The sequence below is a fragment of the Paramisgurnus dabryanus genome, chromosome 6 (genome assembly GCF_030506205.2).
Source record: "Paramisgurnus dabryanus chromosome 6, PD_genome_1.1, whole genome shotgun sequence".
Lineage (NCBI taxonomy): Eukaryota > Metazoa > Chordata > Actinopteri > Cypriniformes > Cobitidae > Paramisgurnus > Paramisgurnus dabryanus.
This window is the reverse complement of record NC_133342.1, coordinates 11,577,471-11,602,710: the sequence shown is the minus strand read 5'-3', so window position 1 is coordinate 11,602,710 and position 25,240 is coordinate 11,577,471. Positions and strand designations below refer to the sequence as shown.

Sequence of the window (25,240 nt, the reverse complement as noted above, 5' to 3'; positions counted from 1 at the left end):
ATGTTGGCTCATATTGATAGGATAGCATTTTGCAGTTGATGGAGATTTGTGGGATGCACATCCAGGGCACGAAGCTCCCGTTCCACCACATCCCAAAGATGCTCTATTGGGTTTAGATCTGGTGACTGTGGGGGCCATTTTAGTACAGTGAACTCATCGTCATGTTCAAGAAACTAATATGAAATGATTCGAGCTTTGTGACATGGTGCATTATCCTGCTGGAAGTAGCCATCAGAGGATGGTACATGGTGGTCATAAAGGGATGGACATGGTCAGAAACAATGCTCACGTAGGTCGTGGCATTTAAACGATGCCCAATTGGCACTAAGGGGCCTAAAGTGTGCCAAGAAAACTTCCCCCACACCATTACACCACCAGCCTGCACAGTGTTAAGAAGGCATGATGGATCCATGTTCTCATTCTGCTCTCATCCAAGACTCATCGGACGAGGTAACATTTTTCCAATCTTCAACTGTCCAATTTTGGTGAGCTCATGCAAATTGTAGCCTCTTTTTCCTTTTTGTAATGGAGATGAGTGGTACCCGGTGGGGTCTTCTGCTGTTGTAGCTCATCTGCCTCAAGGTTGTGCGTGTTGTGGCTTCACAAATGCTTTGCTGCATACCTCGGTTGTAACGAGTGGTTATTACAGTCAAAGTTGCTCTTCTTGAATCAGTCGGCCCATTCTCCTCTGACCTCTAGCATCATCAAGGCATTTTCACCCACAGGACTGCCACATACTGGATGTTTTTCCCTTTTCACACCATTCTTTGTAAACCCTAGAAATGATTGTGCGTGAAAATCCCAGTAACTGAGCAGATTGTGAAATACTCAGACCGGCCATCTGGCACCTACAACCATGCCACGCTTAAAATTGCTTAAATCACCTTTCTTTACCATTCTGACATTCAGTTTGGAGTTGAGGAGATTGTCTTGACCAGGACCACACCCCTAAATCCATTGAAGCAACTGCCATGTGATTGGTTGATTAGATAATTCCATTAATGAGAAATTGAACAGGTGTTCCTAATAATCCTAATAATGTAGGTGAGTGTATTGGCTGTTTATAAATACATTAATGCCTGACTCTGCAGTGCGCTCATATAAGATGCCATGTTTGGTCCCTCAAAGAACCGACATGCAGAAACAGAAAGGTTCTTCTATAGCATCATTTATAGTCTAATGCCAAACTGGGCTCTCTGTCACTTTATGATCAAACGATTAAACAAAATTTTATCAACAACATTTCAGTCCCGTGACCTTCAATATAGAATTTAATAAAGAAATGTTATCAGGAGTATTGCTCTGTGTCTGCAAGTATGCCCGGTTTAACTGACCGCATTTTAATGCATTTTCTGCCATATGTCAGGGGTCAGAGGTCAGATGTGGTGACCTCTCATGTGCCATTGCTCTAAACACCATAATCAGATTTATAAGGGCACTAAAGTAAGCAGAAATATTTACTGAGATGTTTGGCATCAGAGGTTTTTCTTGTGAATATGACTTTATCAATTTGAAGTATACAACATGTTTGTGGTTAATGTGGATTTGTTTGTCTGTTTGTCTCTCTATCTGTCCATCCATCCATCCATCAGTTGAGATTGTCCTCCCTCTCTGTGTTGTCCTCTGTGCTCCTCTTCTACAAACAGACATTAAAGCATTAAAAGAAGAGCAGAAGGTTGACTCAATAAAAACCTAAAGAGACTCTTCAGGTAATCAATCACTTCTCAGGCCTGGAGGGTTAGTTAGTTAGTTAGTTGGTTAGTTGTTCTATGACTTTCACCCTCTCGCTCAGGAAGGTTCAGGGGTTAGAAGTGAGTGAATGAGGTCAAAGGGCTCGCTTTAAATTCTCCGGGAGAAACGTTACGCAAGGATGTGGCGTTTATGATCTGTAACACACATGAGAAATGTTTTATAGCGTTCAAGGAGAGATGCTTAGCAAGAGGTCAAGAGAGTTCAGGTGCTCTTTAAATAACACAGAGAGACAGCACTTCTTAGAAATAAATGTTCACTTACAAAACTTCACTGTTGCTCTGGTTTACGATCACTTTACAGATGTCAATCTAGATTGAATTATAGACAACAGATGTATTTTTCTTGTTTTATGAATTAAGTTCCCCTTTACATTTTCATTTTGACTGCAGCACAGATTTTATTTCTATTTCACTGTATAAACATCCTCCTATTTTTGCCCTTGTACCCCCCGTCCATCCCCAGGACTCTAACGCATGGACGTCTTGATCCTACACTGCTTTTAAATTAATATATTGATATTGACAAGCCATCTGCTGCAGGGCATAAATTATTGGGAGGAAGAAGCCTTTGATCACGTGTCTACTACTAGCCATAATAACATATGAACTCCCTCCGGGATGAACGCGCTGTCAGTCAGTGAGCTCCAGAACAAAACATCCAGGTCACAATTTACTCCAAAATCAAAGGAAATTATTTCTTTAACAAAATCAGAATGATAAGAAATGATGTTTGATGGTAGGATTTCTTACACTGCTTTTTAATTTAAATGCAAATGCAAAAAAATCTTGTTTTAAAAAAACGGTTTTCAAAATTGGCTTCTTGACAAGATTTTGAAAGTTTCATCCAATCCTATATTTCAACCTTGCCAAAACTTTAAGGGGTGGTTTCCTTATCGTAGTCCCAAACTAAAATGCATGTTTGAGCTGTCTTTATTTAAAAACACCTCGTACTGACATATATGAGTGTTGTTGTTTTGTCACAAGATGCACACCAGTTTTATCAGGCATGTCTGTAAAAACTACTTAAATATATAACTAAGATCTAGTCCTGGATTAATCTAAACCCAAACATCAGTAAGAACTATTGCACACCCAAACACCGACCAGCGCTTTCAGATGACAAACCTTAGTAAATGATATGAAGAGACCGTGTGCTGAGATCTACATGAACAGCAAACCAATCAATATTCTTCTAATCATTTAGATGAAGGTTGAGCCAGCTGAACGGACAGCCAATCAGTGTGAGTACTGCCCCGGCCCTCTGGCCAATCATGACCCCTTAACCCCCTGGGTGACCCTCGTGTCAAAGGTCACCTCCTAAGGTCAACAATCTCTGACCACTGCACTGGACAGAGTCGTTTCCATGGATGCACAGCCATCCCAAGAGACTATGGGAGTCATGGAAACGACCCCTGAATATGTCCTGGTGATGATGATGCTTTCCAAAAAAGATCTTCAGCGCCATCTGCTGGATTTAAACAAACACAGCCCACAGCCCCGATAACAGAAAATAACTCTGTGTGAAGTAAGAGCTGTATCTGTATATAGCCTAAAATAAACTGGATAATAAAATCTGACGTCAAAATTTTCGATCAAACTGGTGAAACACGCGCATACTCCTACATTTGCAATCAACTCAATAAAGTGTAAACTCGTGCATTTTATTTATGTATTTATTACTCAAATCAAAAACAACAATTAAAAACACAATTATTCTGTTTTCTGTCATTTAAGAGTAGAAAAATTACCAAGAAAAAAAAAATAGAAAGCAAAAAAATCCGTGTATCGTTCGTTCAATCGATTTTTCAAATTAAAAACAAAAATGATAAAACGAATAACGACTTGTTTTTCGATTTTTTGATTGTGCATTCAGATCAAAATACAAAATATGAATAACGGGATTAGGACAAATTTTAATTTTGATTTTTAATTTTATACCTTAGCAGACATATGCCAATGAAATCATTTTAAACAGATCAAGTAGGCCTACTATTGCGGTAACAGATTACAGCCATTTTAATAAGGTTGTGCATATGACAGAGCAATCATGCTCTCCTGTAAGACTTATTCTATACAAAAAGTATAAAAGTTTAGCCTAATGATCTTCTCCCAATGTGCACGTAATATTGTTAATAATATTGTTTAATATTGTTCAATGACTAATTGCACGTTTTAATAATTTATGCCATGTGAAATCATCTTTTCCATATTTAGTTAGTACTCATTGTGCATTGCCTTTTGAAGTTTATATTATTACTTTTTATTGGTATCATTGCTATATTAATATCTAATAAACAATTTTAAACAGAACAAGTACTATTTTGGTAACAGTCCGAGTTTTTAATGTTATTTCTTTTTTATTATTATTTATTCAGGACACACACATACACACCTAAGGTTTAAAATAGAGGTCTGCGCGACATTGTTTTTTTTCGTCCCGCACCCACTTAAAATTAACTCACCGCTTAAATGCTTTTTTCCAACCTTTTTTTTCCCTACGACGTCTGTCATTAGTTTTTAGCAAAATATGAATAAAGGGAAAACGTATGTTTGTGTCTAGTGCTGTGTAAAAAAAGAACTTTTAACTGAACTAACTATTTAACCGACATTTAGCCTATAAACAATGTTCCTATAAAGACACGTTTTAGCGTATCGCATTAAAAAACCGACAACGATGACTGAATGCGCTCTCTTTTAAGGTGCACTAGTGGCATCATCGGGATGCAAAGACATTGCCAGGTTTACAGGGCATATTTTAAAAAAAACATTCAAGGTAAATGCAAAATGTAACAGAGAAACATAGCCTACATTAAATAGGGCAAAGCATATCACTCAAAATTTTAAGCAACGAAAACCATATTAGCCTATTTTCTGCCAAACTATTTCAAACATTCTTGCAGGTGTACATGTGATCAGAAGTGCGGATACGCCAACGCTGTCAAAAGATGTCGGGCTGCATTTCCCAAAAGCATCGTAACTTAAGAAGCACTTAAAAATCGTTGTCTACAGCTCTACTGTGATGATGTTGTGCCTTTCATCTATTATTTTAAATGTAGAAGGCAATACTTAAGGAGACTAAAGACATTGTATTGTTAAGCTCTTATAATTCATTCTTTGATTGTGAAGTTAATAATGACCAAAGGTTGTGCTTAATATAATGTGTACAGTATTCATAGAACAGTGTGTACATCCGTTCTGGTAAAATAAATGTAAAATAAACATTACATAGAAAGGAATAAGATATTAATATAGCAATGATAGCAAAAATAAGTAATATTATAAACTTAAAAAGGCAATTCACAATGGAATGAGTGCTAACTAAATATGGAAAAGATGATTTCACATGGCATAAATTATGTAAACGTGCAATTCATAATTGAACAATATTAAACAATATTATTAACAATATTATTACTTGCACATTGGGTGAAGATCATTAGGCTAAACTTTTAACAAGCGCGTGCTACAATTAAGAGTCATTCTATAGGCTAAAGGCGACATTTCAGCTCTTGACAAACAGATAGCCAGCCACTGTGTGTGATCTAATTTAAGTGCATTTTTGTGAAATGCACGTGAAAGAATAACTAACGTTCATTACGTAGCTCGTAGAAATTGCTCTTAAGTGCAAAGTTCAATTTTATCGGGAAACCCAGCCCAGACCGCCCGTTCCGTCACGGAAGACCAGAGTTCCGACCTCTGCCGTATTTATACACTTAAATTTAATCCCGCACCACAAGAATCCTTATAGGCATTTTACACGATATGCTGCAAACAGTGAAATCGCAATGCAACCACATCTTCTTTCATGTAGTGGAAGAGTTTTGTGCAGCATTTATTTTTTAAGGCAATAGCCTACATATTTTTTATCACCGTGCCATATCCGAATAAATAATAATAGCAGACAAAATTTTAAAAGTCGGCCTTAATAAGCAAATAAGAGCATGATTGCTCTGTTATATGCACAACCTTATTAAAATGGCTGTAATCTGTTACCACAATAGTAGGCTACTTGATCTGTTTAAAATGATTTCGTTGGCATATGTCTGCTAAGGTATAAAATTAAAAATCAAAATTAAAATGTGTCTTAATCCCGTTATTCATATTTTGTATTTTGATCTGATTGCACAATCAAAAAATCGAAAAACAGGTCGTTATTTGTTTTATCATTTTTGTTTTTAATTTGAAAAATCGATTGAACGAACGATACACGGATTCAAAAATTGCTTTTATCTGCAAATTGGCTGAGCCAAAATTCCCTGCTAAAAAACCAATAGACACCATCACAGAAATTCTATTGGTTTTATTGGTTCTAATGGAATATGACCCAAAACACACTACAATGTAGTGGTTTTAATGGTAAAAGCTAATGGAACATTAGAATTTTCTGTTATGGTTTTATTGTTTTTTATACTAAGCCAAAGCCTTTACATTTAAGGTGAATTCATTAGTTTAACGCTCTCTGATCTGACAGTATGACACACCTATAGTGTAGTGTACTTATCCAAGTCTAAATAATACTAGCATACTACTTATACAAGACCTTATATACTACTGTCAAAGTGTTCAGGACTTGGAAACATGTTTATTTCATTTTCATGTTTAGTGCTAACAACAGGGATGTCGAGGAGACTAATGTTTAAAAATAATAATAATTATGAATTATTTATAATTTAAAATACAATAAAAATACAAAGAGAGAGTGACACATGAATGGCCAGACTCACTTAAGTTCACTTAAATTCATGTTATTATAACATTATACATAATTTTAGGTATGTTGTAATAATAATGTTACTTTATTTTGTTTATGCCGATTGGTCAGTGAGGGCGCCGCCGAACACACCTGGTCACGTGACGCAGACACGTTTTGATTGATGACGTATGCCCGCTTCTCTGAGTCTCACGGTCGTCATTTTATTTAAGCTAAATTTCGCAAACTTCGAGATAAATATTTATTTTATATATCGGTGATTCTCCTTGATTATGTCCACAGATGTTCTGGAAGCCATGGCAAGTATATTTATTTTGACATTTATTCATAATGAGGTGAAAACGCTTCCAACGCAAGCAGTTTGAATTAGTTTTCCCCAGCTTTAAAACATGATAAAACTCACAACTTATGTTTAATTAGTTTCCAATTATTGTACACCTCACATGGTCTTCATAGTATTTTGATCAATAAAAATATGAATTTGTACGGCAAGCTGCAAAAAAGCATATTTTATTCAAATTATAATTGGTCTGTTGGCCAAACATTAAGATGTTTTGTGTAACTTGTAATAGTTGAATGTGATAACATTGTGTTAAACTTATGCCCCATTTATGTGTCTATGTGTGTGTTAAATTGACTTTTATTTGTAGTATTTTGTTCAAAGCAAGTGCCTTGTATATATTGTAAATGCACCTGTTTGTTTGTTTGTGTATCTCACTCGCCTGTCCACAGGGAATGTTGGAGGCTTTCCGGGTGACTGAGCTTCGCTCTCTGCTCTCCACGATGGGCAGGAATAAAAGTGGTTTAAAGAAAGATCTGATGAAAAGAGTAGTTGATCTTCTTCAGAACGAGTGCAGTCATGAGCTGCTGTCTGCTGTCCGTGAGTTACACAAACTCCGTCAGGTCTCTAAAGACGCTGGCAGGAGCTCAAAGCCCAATCAGATCACAGCCACTTCAGTGGAAACCATCTCAATGCCAGAGAGAGTCTCGGCCGGCAATCCTAAACCACCGGGAGTCGTCTCGACCGAACAGCAGATGATTCATCTACCCTTCTATCAAACACTAGACACCATACTGCACCCTACACCTCTCGGTATGATACACAGATATCATATATACAGTATGTGCCACGCAGATTTCTCTACTTAAGGGTGCATTTTTTTATATCACAAATATTCAGGGTTAATGATTTGAACAAACCACTCATTATACTCATCATGAATTATTATACTTCTGAATCAGCCATGAAAATCCCATAGGATTACATTAAAGGAGGGATTAAGAGTAGGGTTACAAAGGGGCAAAAGGTTTCCGGAAACTTAATCTGGGAAAATATTCCAAATTGGAAACTTAACAGGAATTTATAGGAATTATTTGGAAATGTATATAAACTATATCATAAATAAATAAATATTTGATTTGGTCATAAGCAGACATGCATGCAAGGTTATACATATTTTGAAAATGATGTCTTGACTAATGGTAAGTAGAACTTTAATCGATTACTTTATTGAGTAACATGAAAGCATAACAAACATTATTATAGTTATTATAATAGTGCTATCTTACATATTTTACACACTACTGTTTTTAATGTTTTCTCAGTCAGTGTGTTTGTCTTTACAATGGTAAAGTTGTTGCAAACTCTCTTACACACAGCACAAAGACATTTAAGCCCATTTATGTGAATGCACGCATTTTGACATTATTTTGTGTGCAGGATTGAATGATCTGTGCATGTTAATGGATGAATGTAAGTAGATGCAGTGTGTTGTGTGCATGTGACTGAAGAATGTGCAGGGGAGAAATTCAACTTAAATTGCATTAAATCTTGTTGTTTAAAACTAAATTATTCTGCAAGATAACTACATTTAAGTTCCCTGTTTTAAATTTCCAATAGTTCCCATTAATTCCCAATAGTTTCAATTAATTCCCATATATTGCAGTTAATTCTGATGGAACGTTTCCAGCCTTAAAAATATCTGAAATATGTCCTTTGCTATTCAATACTATCAGATGAATTTGATCTTACTTACAGTACAGTATGAACAGTATGTTGTTGTTGTGTTGTTGTTGTTGTTGTGTATTCAGTGTCTGCGTTTGGAGGACCCGTGCAGAACTCAGACTTTTTCTTTCATCTCAATGCGAGTCAGCAGGCTCTGATCCAGCAGGCTCTGATCCAGAACGCTCAGTGAGTTCCTCTACAGTTTGTGTCTGAGATGTAGTTTCTTGTGTAACATGTAGTTGTTATGATGTGAATAAGCTTTATTAAAGGTTGTTTCTAGGTCTATCATCACGTGATTTCATTGAGACACGCGCAATGCTTTATCTGCTTCTTCAGTCATGCCGTAAGGAATACTGTGTCCAGGTCCAAGTCTCCACTCGTTTCAATAGTGGATATAATTTAAACATTCGTTTATGAGCACTATTTATTCATATTACACATTTAAGTGAAAAAATTATAAAACTCACCATGTAGTCAACAGTCTCACAGAATTACAGACAGCAATATATGAATAATTCGTAAGTAGTTAACGTCCATGAGTCCACGTCGTCTGGTCATCTCAGATTTTGTTATGGAGATAAAATTAGGATCTGGTGTTTTTGGTAGCTTTGCATTTGATATGAGTGCATATAAGCGTGATTTTTTTTTTACTGTTAGGGCATTTGAGATGGGTTGGACCTTCACATCAGAAGCGTATAGGACATTCTTAACGTTCAGTTCTTATGCTGATTAATATCATCATATATTTGTGATTTTTAAAATGTCTTTAGAGAATTTTGGACTATTTTTTTGTTTATGTTTCTTAGTTAGTTACCATTAACCATCAGTTATAGTTCAGTAAATGTATGTTAGTTGTTAATCTTACAAATGTGCATTTTCATTGTTGTTTTCAGTAAGTAATATATCCTGCAGTTCAGTTCATTGAGTGAACGACTCCCTTGAGTCTCGAGTCAGTTTATTGAACGAATCAATTCTTGAATGTATTTCTTTTATTTTTGATTTAAGATGTCAGTCTGGAGCGATGTCTGATGTTCAGGTGGTGCTCAGGTGAAACTTTACTATATGTTCTTTTTCCTTTAAAGCAGTTTACTTAATTGTGTATTAGTGTTGTGCACAATACAGGCAAACATACGTACAGTACAGATGATTAAAATACAAACTGTGAACACACAATAAACAAAACTCAAGTAATACAACTCATACAGGAGTGTACTTTATATAATCACAATCTTTGCCATGATCTGTAAATATATGAAAGATATCCAGATAATATTTTCACAGAATGCATTTACATTATGTAGGATGATTTGATGTAGAAACACAAATGAATGACTTGAGCTGGGTTTTCATAGGTTAGAGTCACATAAATGCATCTATTGAGCTGGTCTTTATATATAACACACAGATGTCTTTCAGGATTTGTTACAGAGAGAGTATGGGTGTTGAAGAGGATCAGTATCCAGCAAACCTTGCTGTTTCAGTAAATCATGTGAACTGTCCTGTGCAGGTACTTGTCATTATAATACTTCACTTAGACATTAATATACAACTGTCGCCATCCTTTTAAGTTTTCAGTTAACATACAAATAACAGAACATTGATGAAAAAGTTAAATAAATTCAAACAAAAAATGAATGATGTTCTAAACTAAACCTGGTTTGACTAAAAGTTAAAGAGTATTATTATAAAATCATTTGTAAAGTTGATGATGATCGATTGATTCTCTCTGTCCTCCTCTATTGATGTTTTTCAGTGCTCTTATTCATCTTATAAACCAGGGACCGAACCCTCACGTCCATGTCGTCCAATCAACATCACATCTTTGTTGTACATTTCCTTCACAAACTGCTTCTCAGTGACGTGGGGAAACTATGGCAAGGTACAGAGATGAGTAGAATTTAGTGAATGAAGCTCACAAAAATGTCTGCCAGCCTTCACCCAAATGCCAAAAATTGTGAAGTATGCTCAAGTGTTTTACAAATAATACCAGACTCCAAACCTTTAATGGACTTACAATAGATTTTAATTATCAGTAAATGGTCAATACCTTATTTTGGGTTGAAACAGGACCTCAACATGTTCTTGAACATAATCTGTAAGATTTACCGGCGCGTGTGTGTGTGTGTGTGTGTGTGTAGCATTACTCAGTTGCTGTGTATCTGGTGCGGTCGTTGTCTTCTGATGAGTTGTTGCTTCAGCTGCGCAGTACAGCAGTGGAGCGTCTTGACGTCTGCAGGCAGCGTGGTGAGATGAGATTCTCCTAATGTTCATTCATTATTTATAAAACACAAGCAGCTTTAATGTCTCTGTAGTACCTGAACTGAACCACAACAAAAACCATCAGCTGACACATCACACAAGATACAGGAAATAAATCTGATCAGAGTTTTATTGTTTAATAGTACTCTTGAATAGAGTTTAAACAATGGGTGAAAGTAAAACTTTTGTCATATCACTGATCAATATCTCTTATAGTCTGTGAGAAATTACACTGTGATCCAGAGAATGAGATCAGCACAACAGGCCTTCAAGTATCGCTCGTATGTCCGGTAAGAGTTTAAATCTAACGCTAACATGTTAAATATTATCAAGAATGATTTCTGTAGATGTTCCAGTTCAGTAGATGTGTTTATGTATTTTAAAGCTATCAAAGGTGCGTATGTCAGTGGCGTGTCGAGCTGAAGGATGTGCTCACCTGCAGTGTTTTGATGCCTCCTCTTATCTTCAAATGAACGAGAGGAAGCCCAGATGGATCTGCCCCGTGTGTCACAAACACGCCCCCTTTGATGCGCTGCGTATCGACAGGTACACAATATCACAAACATTACTCTCTCTAGTACTGTATGTATGTGTGTTATATTGACTTATTGAAACCTATAACCATTCAGTTTGTACTCTTTACTAAGTTAACTTCTGATGTTTGATCTTATTTGTAGTTTGCTGTGTGAAGTTCTTGAGAGGTCTGGTGAGGACGTGAATGAGATTGAATATCTGTCTGATAGCAGCTGGAGACCTGTGACACATGACAGATTTCATAAAAACAAAGAGAGAGCTCAACATCCTCTCAAACAGAGTAAGATCACATCTCACATCAGATTCATTTCTAAAAACCTCCAGTATAATATTTTCTTAAAGGGACACAAGGCAGCATTTTTATGTTAATAAATCATCTTCGTAAGTCGGTATATGGTTAAATGACTCATTACATGACGAATGAAGACTCTCTCGCCCGCCCCTACCGTCTGTAGGAAGAATACCCCACTTGCAAGTTCGCTGTATCCGACCCGGTGTCCTTCAGTCTCGTATAGTCTTAGATATAGAACGCATTTACTCACAGACACTAGGGGGAGCTAGTAGAGAAATAATACTCAGACTTGCCTTGTGTGCCTTTAACCCTTGTGTGGTGTTCGGGTCTGTGGGACCCGTTTTTAATGTTTACTAAAAGAAAAATTATGCAATTAATTATTGTTTCAACCTCAGATTCATTGGCCTTGGCTCATTTTCTATAAAGAACATAAAAATAAACAAATTTATAATGACTGTACACTGTTCACCCCCCTACGCATTTATATTACATATGTGGTGTCCGGGTCCACTGGACCCGGGGTTAATAAGAGTGTAAAAATGTAATGTGCTATGTAACTTCACTCTATTTTTCTTCTATCTGTGACTCCTGTGAGTGCATGAGTGTGTTTGTATATATGTCTGTACATATGTGATGGATGCATGTCAGAGTTTTGTCCTTCTGCACTTGCTATAATGCTGCAAGGATACAACATGTTATATATCAAGCATGAACACTCATCTGGCCCCACTGTCCCAAACACTTTACCTTCTGTCTAACAGGAACCATTCTACATTTTCCCATTATCTCCCTTACAAAAAATATTCATGCTTGTATTATAGTAAAAGTGTGGTAATCATGGCAAATTGGTGTATTGATTACCATTTGTAAAACCATGGGTTTACCACAAAACCTATGGTGTGTGCGCGCACGTGTGTGTGTGTGTGTGTGTGTGTGTGTGTGTGTGTGTGTGTGTGTGTGTGTGTGTGTGTGTGTGTGTGTGTGTGTGTGTGTGTGTGTGTGTGTGTATGAGTGCGTGACAGAAAGAAAGTAAATAGAGAAGTAGAAATAGAGAAAGTAAAATTTTATATCCAAGCATTTTTATCATTTTAGGTTGTAGCCAATAGCAACACATTTTACTGCAGTGTGTGTGGACATAAGATGGACAGGACGACACAGTATATGTCTATAAAATGCAAGAAATGCATATGCAACACAGCTACATAGTAAAAATCTGCTTCTTATGTGTTGTGTAGGCTGGCATGAACAGGTTATGTGTTCAATGTGGATGATGTGTTATGATACAGCATCTTTCCAGATGGGGCTTGTGCTATGTAAACTTACACAAATGTGTACAATTTCAAACTAAGTTCAAAGACTTAAACATCAAAGTGATAAAAAACGTGTTTGAGATGAAAAAGTGATAAATACTTATTTAAGATAAACATGTTTTTCCCCAATATCTGGGAGAGAATAGAATTTTCTTCTCTTATTTCATATTATCACAAAAACGAATAGCACTTTAATCTATAAATAGTCCTCTACTAGTGGTAAATGACAAATATTAACCATAAATTCTGTCTATATTACTTGCAATAAGGCTAAAGTAAACATCTGTAAACAGTTATACATAAATTTGTATGACTGGATTGTTTTAGGATACGAATAATGCCGTGGGTCCACTAGACCCACAAACATTGTCTAAGTAACAAAAATATGAACACCACACGAGGGTTAATGCATCTCTTATGAAGTTCAATGTTTGGATGTGATTGTGAAAGAGCAATGAAATCTTCAAAGCTGATTCTCATGATGAGTTCTGAGTTTCTTGTTTGATTGAGATTTTTAAAATCTCCTTGTAGTCGATCATTTTATCAGTTAAACCTCGGCATCATAATCATCATGCTTTAAAACATCTTGAATCTATGATCTCAGATCATAGATGTGTATGTAAATAGATGCCACATTCGTCAGTTTCATACACATAAGTCTGGTTTCATGCAATGCATACGTGAACTGCGCAGTTAGGGTTTGGAAAATGTAACTTTTATTTTCAAATCAAAATGTTGACATGTATGCTGATATAGGCCTCGTACACACTGCAAACTTTCGGGTGACAACAAATATAAATGCGATGTGTATGAGGCCATGTTCTTTAATTCTTTGCATCTGAGGATATGAATGTGTTAAATACTAAATTAGAGGTTAATTGTAATGAAATATTTCTATCAGTTTAGTAAATATGACATGAAAAGATCTTTAAAAATGTTTTTCTTCTAATAGAGAGGAATTCTCCTCTGGTGGACCTGGACCGCAGTGTTGTTGATCTGACTCAGGGTTCTTCTGATGATGAAGATTTAAAGAAAGAGGAGATGGTTTCAACATATTTACAAGACAAGAAAGTACATTTCAGAAAATCTGGCAGGATTAACACGTCTCGATCTAGAACCATCAACTGAGCAGTGCATTTATTTTAAAGATGATTTATTTCTGGTTTTAATACTCACTATATGGTTTCTTGTGTCAGTACTGTGTGTTTGTAGTGTTTTGTATGTTATTCAATTGTTGTGGCAATAAAGTCTTATTTTACTGTAGCCATTTTCAATAGTCTAGTTGTCCTCTTTTGTGTCGAGTAATATTTGAAGAGTTTGACTCCAAAAAGAGATAACTTATTTTTTTGTCAAAACATGTTAATTATTATGTTTTCATGTTTATATTGTTTTTTTTATTTTGCTACTTGGCTGTGTTTTTTTTATTACGAAGGCTTAAATCAAAACAAACCAACTGCAGTTTGATTATGTATTGGAGTGCACGATAAAAAAAACAAGATTTATGAACAATTTCAAAAACTTTGAGTTATCTCGTCTTGAAACCAAACTCTTCATACTGTTTGTTCTTAGTACTATTTGGTGACTTTTAGAAGAATAAGTTCGTCAATAAATATAACTGTTTTTATTGAAAACCGGGGGTTAGTGAATTTTGTAATTCATCAAAAACTTGTTTTAAAGGGTAGGTTCGAACGGTCTCGCGATTTCTCCAGTATCGTGGGAGTTTGCGCGAGATTTGCGTTGCGCTCGAGCGTTTCCGGTAACCCGTTGAGCAGCGGGGCCAAAATTCACCGCACCCTCATCATCTTGTGCCAGATATTCCGTTCACCGGGACCGGTAACGCTCGTCACAGATTCTACCAGCTCATTGTCATCAATGGATATAGAGTTTGATCGCTGACAGACTCTTTAAACCTCGGCGGATACACAGATTGATGCTAACAGCATCCTCAGCGCGCATGCGTGTGTGTGCGTGAGAGAAAATCACGATTTATTCGTTCGTTAACTTCAATAAAACTCGTTTTAGTAAAGTTTTTATCCGTAATTTGGGAAACAGCTTATAAAGTCGTGTTATAGAGCTCATATGATGTAATGGTTGCCGTTTACAGGTGATTTCTGAGGTTAATGTGTACCTTTTCAGAGTGTATTGTGCTGATTTCTAAGGTGTTTATACAAACCCTTTCTTTATGTGGTCTGAGTCTGTAAGGTGTTTTTATGATGATGATGATGAGCTCTGGACAGTAATCTGGTGGCAGGTGTTTGATCAGTTTAGGTTTGGATCTATAGTTAGACTGAAGCTCGATGACGAGTTTTAGATGAAAGTTTATTTTAAGCTCAGTCTGAGCTCGACTTTTCCTGTCACTGAGACTTAAGATCTCTGGTCCTTCAGACTACAGCATGGCTCCCAAAAAGAGACCAGATCCCATTGTTATAACTGGAAGCACAGAACCGCAGACAACTTCCACATCTCTAGATGCTGCATCAGAGTAAGTTGAAGATCAATCTTGTGTTTGTTTGTTTGTTTGTGGCTGTAAATCTGATTGAAATCCTCTTATTACTGTGAACTCAGAGCGAATCTGGAGGCCCTTCAGAAGAAGCTGGATGAACTGGACTTGGACGAGCAACAGAAGCAGCGTCTGGAGGTTTTCCTTACACAGAAAGCTAATCTGGGGGAATTGAAGGATGATGATTTCCAGCACATCTGTGAACTGGGAGCTGGAAACGGAGGTGTGGTCAATAAAGTTTGTCATAAACCCTCCGGTCTCATCATGGCCAGAAAGGTGAGGTTCCAGCATGATTCCTGTCAGGGACATTTTCATCTACTTTTGTCTATCGACAACTTTTGTGACATTGGTACCGTCTGTCGTTTACTACAAGATTACGTGAAGGATTTTTGACTCTTCTCTGTAAAAACAAACAGGACATGCATTAACATCTATACACTTACACACAAACCTGCAGCGCTGTGAATAAACTCTTAATCTGTTGCGCTGTTTTCAACAGGACTTTCTAGAAAAGTTAAGCTAATGTATGTTGTTTAATGTTGAATACCACAGGAAATTATTTCCATCAAACCTTTGGTTTGTTTAAAATTACAGTAGCTCACTTATAAGGAAAGTCTATGGAAGAGATCTGGAGGGCTTTAAAGGTGCTGTAGAATGTAAAACTGTATTTATGTAGGCATAGATGAATAATAAGACTTGTGTACATCGTAATGACATCATGAGCCTCAAACACGATTGTTTCCTCCTCCTTATGTAAACCTTGTGCATGCAAAAGACCGCTGGAAAACAGACCAATCTCAACATTACACCAACTGTGATGTTACAGTTCAGATGTACACCCCCAACATTAAATTACAATGTTGTTACAATGCTAAAAACAAAGTTGTGACTGCTGTGTTAGCGCCATATGCTAGTAAATGCTATATGCTAGTTAATGTTATATGCTAGCGTTTAGGCTGAAGTTCTACTATTGACGTTACAGTTATGTTTTGCAGGTCCATACTGAAAAAAACACAAACTTACCACTCTGAAACGTCCATTAACAATCTCCAAACAATTGATTATTCCTCAAAATCTGATAGAGACTCAAACATAAGATCTGTTTACACACACACAGAGCTACTGAAGGAGAAACAGCCAATCAGAGCAGAGCTCAACATTATTATTCATGACTCTTTCAAATAAGGTAATAATGGATCATTTCATTATAAAGACAAATCCTAGGGTTGTAAATGGACATGAAAAACTGACTCATAATTGCACTTAATAAAGCCTCAAACCTTCTGTGTAGATATCAGAGAACAATTTAACAGATTATTAACATGCATTCTTCGGCACCTTTAAATGAGAAATGAATGTGAAGCTTGCTTGAATTGTTCTTTACAACCTGTTTATTATTTTACTTATTCATTTAGCTGACGCTTTTATCCAAAGCGACTTACAATTGTTATATGTCAGAGGTCGCACGCCTCTGGAGCAACTAGGCGTTAGGTGTCTTGCTCAGGGACACAATGGTGTTTCACAGTGGATTCAAACCCGGGTCTCTCACACCAAAAGCGTATGTCTTATCACCACCCCATTATTATGTTGTTCTCTGTAATATTAAATCATCTTTCTGAAAAATTTGATCATCTAATTGTAAATGAATTTCTTGTAGTTCTATTCCCTGACAGTTTTACGATCTGTATTTAATTTCAGTTAATTCATCTGGAGATCAAGCCTGCGATCAGACATCAGATCATCCGAGAGCTGCAGGTTCTGCACGAGTGTAATTCTCCGTACATCGTGGGCTTTTATGGGGCGTTTTACAGCGATGGAGAGATCAGTATGTGTATGGAGCACATGGTATAATCAAACGTTGAGTTGAAGTGTTTCATGCCATCACGTGTGCTGAAAGTGTTTGCTAACTCAATGACTGTTAACAGGACGGAGGATCTTTGGATCAGGTTCTCAAATACGCTCGCAGAATTCCTGAGGAGATCTTGGGAAAAGTCAGCATAGCAGTGAGTATTCAGTACCAACTCTTACAATGTCATTTATTACATACAAACACTTTTGAGCAATTCCATGCAAATGTCAACCATGAAAAACTAGTGGTCGACCGATATGGGTTTTTTAATGGCCAATGCAGATACTAAGAAAGCTTTATGGCTGATATAACAAAAATGTCATGATGGTAAAAAAGAGACAAACAGAAAACTGGTGAAACATTTGTTATGCCTAAAATGTATAAACATACCCCTTTAAAGTACTTTAAAACTCTATCACTATGTTTTTAACCGTACTGATATCTCGGATGTCAATATTTGAGGGCTTAAATACCGATGTAAGGTTTATTTGACGTAGTTATGTAATTGCAGATTTGATAACGTTGTTTTTGCCTCACGAAAATAAATAAATAAGAAAAGAGCGTCCCTTCTCCATTTGTTGGACATTATTGCTTCTGGTTTGTGCATTTTAATTCACAGAAGTCTGTTGTCTTATTGTTTGTCTTATCTAAAACAGAAAACATATCTGTAGAGTGAAATTTTGGATGGTTCATCAGGGGTTTAGAAGAATATAAACAGATGTTTCAATATATTGGCAATAATTGCATTTGCTAAGAAATTATATTTAAATTTTTGAGAGAAAATGTCACATTACTGATGCTGGAATTGCTCTCGACTGCATTTTCCCCCAGATTTCTGTCTCCTGTGGAAGATTTATTTAGATTTAGTTTGACATGAGATCTGTGTGCCTGTTTATACTTTTAAAGAAAACTCAATCTGCAGTTATAAGACATTCATTTCTAAACCATAGTCATATTTCATATTGAATTTGACTGCTTTATGCTTTTTACAATGTGTTTAAAGTCTGGGTATTTTCTTCTCAACAGGTTTTAAGAGGTCTTGCTTACCTGCGAGAAAACCACCAAATTATTCACCGAGGTAAAATATTCAAACACATGCGTTTCGTCTTTTAGAAGCTTAACCCAAAACTCTTTCCATGTCAAAGGTAGTTGAGATGGATGATAAAAATGTTACTCTTGTCAATGTAAACATTTCTTTAATAAGATGTTTGTGTTAACAGATGTGAAACCCTCAAATATTCTGGTCAATTCTCGCGGTGAGATTAAACTGTGTGATTTTGGAGTAAGTGGGCAGCTCATCGACTCGATGGCAAACTCTTTTGTGGGCACACGGTCCTACATGTCGGTACGTGTCAGTCTTCACTAGAGGATTTTGTCTCGATTAATGCACAATGATGTTTTTATCTCCAGCTGAATTTGTGATTTGCTCTATAATGTAAAAAAACATTCAGTGAAAATATAACCTGTAATATTAATCATGACATAGATTGAGATCCGTGTGAGTGAAATGAAATCCGCTCTGGTCCTAGATTTGTTTTGTTCTGTTGAACATTTAGTTTACAGAGAAAGGCATGATGGTGTTGTGTTATACAGATGTTGTGTGTGTGTGTGTGTTTGACTCTAGCCAGAGAGATTGCAGGGCACTCATTATTCAGTCCAGTCTGATGTGTGGAGTATGGGTTTGTCTCTGGTGGAGTTGGCCATCGGTCGCTATCCTATCCCTCCACCTGATCCTAAAGAACTGGAGGGCATCTTTGGCAGGGCTCTTATAGATGTTGGAGAGACACACGGCACCTCTCCACGTCCCAGAGCTCCAGGCAGACCCGTCAGTGGTAAGATAAGACTAGTTTGGAGTGGTTAACTACTCGTGGCTCTGTACATTTAAAGAAAGACATTTCATTAGAGGTACCTTAGTTCCTTAAAACAGTTTGCTTATAAAGATTTGATTTGATTACTAGTAGTCATGTATTTCTATAATGGTTGAATATATTTTCCTTAAGATGCTGTGTTATGAGAGAAATGCAGGTTATTAATTCAGTGTCAGTAGATGTCAGTATGCAGTTAGTTATCAGACTCTTAATGAATAAACTCATTTGACTAATTGAAGTTTGTCTTCTGCAGGTCATGGTCCGGTAATGGCCATATTTGAACTGTTGGATTATATTGTCAATGAGGTAAGACTAGAAGGATGACTGTGTGAAATCTAATTTAAAAAAAATCTAACAAAGACCAGTCAGATTTAATCCAACATCCTTTTTTATGTGTCTGAAGGGTTAAAATTATCTTTGATTGGTCCTCATGTCATTTCAAACGTGTGCAATTGTTTTCTTTTTAGTTGCAGCTCCATAAATTACGAGGAACATTAAACTAGTTCATATAACGCATGCACTGCAATCCTAGTAATACTGGTATATAACAATAAACCTGTTATGTGTTGACCTCCAGCCTCCTCCTAAACTCCCACTTGGTGTCTTCACTCCAGATTTCCACGATTTTGTGACCAAATGGTGAGTGATGTCATTGTGTGTGAAGCAGTAGATGATGTGTGATCTTCATTTAACTTGCGTGTTTCCTTGCAGTCTTATTAAAAACCCTGCAGACAGAGCCGACCTGAAGATGCTTACAGTAAGTGACGTGTTGACATTTATTCATTCTTGTGATTTAAGAAGTCATCTTTTACTTTGCTTCTGAAAGAACATTTCTGCTTATAACCGAGGCCAAAGTATTAATAACCCTGCCACTAAAATCGATATTGTGTTCTGTAACAGTACAATCCCATATTAACTCTTTCCCCGCCAATGACGAGATTTTCCGTCTTTCCGCAATACCGCTATTATCCACCAGGTGGGGCCCTTCCGCAACCTTTTAAAACCGGAAGTATTGCCCTATGGCAAGTAGAGGTCTACACGGGTCCAAATATTCCTACCCGAACCCGATCAGACCCGCAAATGTGCTATACTGAACCGACCCGGACCCGTCTGTTGTTTTGAAAGCTGGACCCGGACCCGACCCGGACCCGTCTATTATTTAAAAGCTGGACCCGGATCCGACGAAGACCCGTCTATTATTTAAAATCTGGACCCGAACCCGTCCGGGAAGACACAGACCCGACCGGCAAATATTCTTAGCTAAATGTTATTAATAAGTCAATAAACAAGTAGCGAAAATTAAACTTTTTGTCTTACCCATAGAAGTTAGTCTTCTCCCTCCTTGTACCTGTCTGTGTGATGCACAATCCTTATTTCCAAGAAAGTTCCATCCATGTTATTCCTTGACGATTGAAATGTTTAATGCTTATTCCAGCTTTTAAAGTCCACTTTACAGTCATGGTGATTAATAACGCAGTTTCACATCGGGTCAACTTGCTTAATAATATTTGCCCATTTGGATTATAATAACGATTGCTCGTTCAGTGTCATGGCTGGTTTCGTTAGCTTTGCTTCTTTGCTATCATCTCTGTGCTCTTTGAGTCGCGAAAACTTTAGATATAACAGACGGTCAATTTATAATATTATTATAAAAATTAGAGAAGTCAGTGCAAAATGCGCGGTACGGCGGAATAGGTCCCGCCTTCTAAATAAAAGAGCCAATTGTCAAAGGTAAAGTCATTGCGTCTCACTGCAGAAGCTCCTGACTGGTAGCCAGAGAAACATTACAAGAGCGCATGCGCGTTAGCTGCCTGGTTGGAGCAACCAAATATAAACTTTTTAACGCAATTTTAGCGTCATAGAAAAAATTTATGCGACAGTTCATCTAAGTTTTTGTTGCTGATTTTGAAATATTTTATTTAAATGTGAGTGTGTGTTCTCCGAGTCCGATTGACCTCGGGTATTACCCACAATGTTAAACAGACCCGGGACCCGAAGTAATAGATTGAGACCCGACCCGGACCCGGCTGATCATTTAAAATATAGACCCGAACCCGTACGGGTCCCGGGTCGGGTCCCGGGTCTTCGGGTCTCGGGTCTTCCGTGTAGACCTCTAATGGCAAGCTGCTGCATGTCCGTGTCTGTTTTAAAGATCGCTCTGAATGGGATCTCTATGAAAAGTCCATCACAAATATGGAATTATTTTTGCTTTTTGCTCAAAATATGGTGTTTTTGCAAAAACCTACCCATATTCAAAAGCTGATTGCAAAAGAACCACTAAAGGTAGGATGAAACGGTTTTTTTGTTTGAAAGCAGAGGGTCTGTTCTTTCATTTGGTATATTGTATGTTTATATATTTAAAGAAGAACATTTTCTGGAAGGCAGTAAACTTTGGTGAAAATCATGAAAAACGCTGGCGCTGGCTGGCAACTTTTTTTAAAAACGCTGGCGGTGAAAGAGTTAACACACACACGCACATATATATATCATTTATGTAGCAGTGATTTATTTTGTGCAGTTAGATGAAGGTCATGTAAGTACAGACTCTGCATGAGCTGCTAGACTTCTTTGACTTTGGTGTTTCACAATCTGGTGTTGTGATTTGTTGGTTCACACAGTGGTTGTACTCATAGAAATGATCAAACTTTGTGACCCACACAGAACCACACGTTTATTAAACGCTCCGAGGTGGAGGAGATTGACTTCGCTGGATGGTTGTGTAAAACCGTCAGACTGAATCAACCCAACACACCCACCAGAACAACGCCTGAATAAATGAAGACGACACACAAACACACACTTAACCCTGACCATCACCTGACACCATTGGTAAACTGTGTGCACATGCAAAACTCATTCTTCATCCATTCGGGACATTATTTTCATGCATATACTGAATAATTAAAGTAATGAAGTAAAATTCATTGTTTTATTTGTATTCAATAAATAATCACAAATACAAATAAAGCCATCTGAAGACATTGCAGTCATAAATAGGAAAATATGTAAATCGTATTAAAAAAGACTTTATGTTGATGACTCTTTTGGGGATGAAAATGAATCGGGAATGTTTTCTGGAGATGCACATCCATCCAGTACTCATCACTATTATGAGTCACTTCAGAAGGATTTATTTGATTTCTGACACCAATATGAAGTTCAGACAGTAAGAAATAGAGGATGAACTGTATGGTTATTGCAGATGGAGAAGAATGAGATGCAGTATGATGATTACATCAGATTTGTGCTCCTTTAGTTTTACAATCACCTTTTGAGTTTTATGACCTCCCTCAAAATAAAGACAAGTTTCAAAACTCTCAGTTGTTCAATTGTTGTTTCCTCGAAAATATGAGAAGATATTTTTGTGCTTTAACATCTCTGTTAGATCCGCAGTGTATGCAACTAATATGACATCTGTCCTTAACAAGTCTCATCATTTGAGCATGAGGTTGCACATGAGCTGGACGTACACCCTGCGTCCTATAATTGATACCTCGTGCACATCTGAAACTAAACATATCTTGTGTCTAAGGCAGGCATGAAGTATAAAGTCTTGACTTGTTTCTATAGAAAAAATAGAATTAACTAAATTGATGAGACATCTAATGTACAGCATATGCAAGCTGTGGGCTTTTTACAGGTGTGTGATCAGTTCTTATATCTTATCATAATATAATACTTAGATGTTTATGAAGACAGTACAGACTTCTTAAAAGGTTTCATTCAGAGGTGTTTTGTGATTATCTGGCTTTTATGCCGACGGTAAAGGCATTGATGTAGTGTTATGTTTGATGGGTCTACATGTGACTCATGTTGATGGAGAGGACACTGGCACAGGTTTAAGAGGAGGGAGGGAGAGCTTTTAAGTTTGTAACCATAGTAACACGAATGGCGCGTCTTCACACAGACGTATACCAAGTCCGATTTATGGCTTTCACTTAACTTTTTTACGTCCAGCTGGTGCAACCCGGTTAGGGCAGTTAAAAATCTTTACCCTTACGAAAATTAACCATGGTTTTATTTGTGCTAAAAGTCAAATGATATGAACCTAAAACTTAACCAATGACCTATTTAAACTTTGTTAACAGAATTAAATCCAGGTTAATGTCTTGCAGTAAGCAAACCAACACCAAAACTCCAGCTGATGAGAAACCAAACCAGACTTCTCCAGGACAGAAGGGTTAAAATATTATCAATCTAATGTTGTGCCAAATGTAGGGTTGCAAAATTCTGGGAATTTTCAAAGCTGGAAACTTTTCATGGGAATATATGGAAATAAACTGGAAATTAAAAAAAATGCAGAGTTGCCTATAACAGGGACCTTAAATGTACCTTGCAGCATAATTTTTGTTTAAAACAACAAGATTTAATGCAATGTCTAGCTATCATTTATCTGTGATGCTCTTTCTTCAACATTCTGCTAGACAGTTCTCTGTTATCATACAGAATTACTTGAACACCCAAAGGTTTGGATACATTACTATTTTTTATGTTTTTGAAAGAAGTCTTTATGCTCGCTCATCATTTATTTGATCAAAAATCATCAATATTAGAATAATTTCTGAAGGATTTCAGGGTTCCCACAGGTCCTTGAAGTTCTTGAAAGTGTGTGAATCGGGGGGGAATTCAAGGCCCTGTAGGATAATATGATACAAATTCTAGACTTTTTAAGCACACGTGCTAAACTGTTGGCTTTAAATGCTTATATCTTCTGTATGTGAATGTTGATTCATACCAAAATGCTTTTTTTAGAGTTGTTTGACACATGAAAACGTCTCGGGTTACGTATGTAACTGTTGTTCCCTGAGAAGGGAACGAGACGCTGCGTCTCCCTTGCCATTCTTCCTGCGTCCCTGTAACGCCGTCTTTGGCAATAATTCAGATAGCGATATACTTCCTGGCTCTCGTGTCACCCTATCTTTGTCGTTAAGCCTCACCATTGTTTTTTTTTGATGGAATTTGATATGCACATTCAGACACACTTTCCCCTGGAGGCGTCTCCAAAGTGTCACCGGAGTGATGCAGCGAGAGTTCCCTCAATAGGGAACTATAACAGTGTATCTTTGTATCTAACAATGTATCAATGTAACGGTTTCTGCCCGCATCTCGGCATGCCTGAGGGACATCTCACTCTGGATGAAGGATCACCATCTCCAGCTTAACCTTGCGAAGACAGAACTGCTTGTCATATCATCTGAACCAAAGATTCAGCACAACTTTTCCATTCAGCTAGGTTCCTCGACCATCACGCCTTCCAAGACGGCCAAAAACCTGGGAGTGGTCATTGATGATCGACTTAGCTTCACGGAGCATGTTGCCAGCACCGCTCGCTCTTGTAGATTCATCCTCTACAATATTAGGAAAATTAGACCTTTCCTAGATGAGCATGCTACGCAGGTCCTGGTCCAAGCTCTTGTCCTGTCCAGGCTGGACTACTGCAATGCGCTACTGGCAGGACTTCCAGCCTGCACGACCAAACCCCTACAGATGATTCAGAACGCAGCGGCAAGAGTGGTCTGCAATGAGCCAAAGAGGGCGCACGTCACTCCTATCCTTGTCAAGTTACACTGGCTTCCTATAGCAGCTCGCATCAAATTTAAGGCTCTGCTCCTGGCCTTTAAAACCACCACTGGGTCAGCACCCCCTTACCTTCGCTTGCTTATAGAGCCTTATGTACCCTCTCGATCACTGCGCTCTGCCACCGAGCGAAGACTTGTGGTACCATCTCAAAAAGGGAAGAAAACACTAACGCGTACCTTCTCAGGAACTGTCCCACAACTGTGGAATGATCTGCCGGTCGTGACACGATCAGCTGACACTGTAGCTGTCTTTAAGACTCGGCTAAAAACCCATCTCTTCCATCATTACCTCACTTCCTAATTACAGATTTACTATCTTTATTTAGTTACCTTCTCTTTATCTCTTTTGCTATTTACCTTCCTCTTTATCTAAAAAAAAAAAAAAATACTAACATACCCTTGGCTATGTATATTGTGTTGGACTTGATGAGACTATTTCCAGTGCACTTATGTATTATTGTTCTTGTGTTGCCATAATTGCTTCTATTGTTTACCTCACTTGTAAGTCGCTTTGGACAAAAGCGTCAGCTAAATGACTAAATGTAAATGTAAATCTTAAAAGGTAACACGATGTAACCTTGC

At 37.3% G+C, this 25,240-nt stretch overlaps 2 protein-coding genes across 2 annotated transcripts; both read left to right on the top strand.

Annotated features, from left to right (window-relative positions):
- The first annotated feature begins 6,612 nt into the window (after positions 1 to 6,612).
- pias4b (protein inhibitor of activated STAT, 4b) lies at positions 6,613 to 14,125 on the top strand. Its single transcript, XM_065272545.1, has 11 exons — positions 6,613 to 6,761; positions 7,195 to 7,555; positions 8,554 to 8,653; positions 9,473 to 9,514; positions 9,884 to 9,974; positions 10,221 to 10,346; positions 10,606 to 10,711; positions 10,943 to 11,016; positions 11,112 to 11,272; positions 11,404 to 11,540; positions 13,815 to 14,125. The coding sequence occupies exons 1-11, from the start codon at positions 6,735 to 6,737 to the stop codon at positions 13,988 to 13,990; spliced, it is 1,401 nt and encodes a 466-aa protein (XP_065128617.1). The 5' UTR covers positions 6,613 to 6,734; the 3' UTR covers positions 13,991 to 14,125.
- A 469-nt stretch (positions 14,126 to 14,594) lies between these two features.
- On the top strand, positions 14,595 to 22,395 carry map2k2b (mitogen-activated protein kinase kinase 2b). The gene is made up of 11 exons (XM_065272543.2): positions 14,595 to 15,344; positions 15,428 to 15,638; positions 17,061 to 17,207; positions 17,288 to 17,365; positions 18,238 to 18,289; positions 18,432 to 18,556; positions 18,836 to 19,043; positions 19,333 to 19,385; positions 19,657 to 19,718; positions 19,791 to 19,836; positions 21,741 to 22,395. Exons 1-11 carry the CDS (start codon positions 15,256 to 15,258, stop codon positions 21,852 to 21,854), a joined length of 1,185 nt encoding a protein of 394 aa, XP_065128615.1. The 5' UTR covers positions 14,595 to 15,255; the 3' UTR covers positions 21,855 to 22,395.
- Positions 22,396 to 25,240: the final 2,845 nt, after the last annotated feature.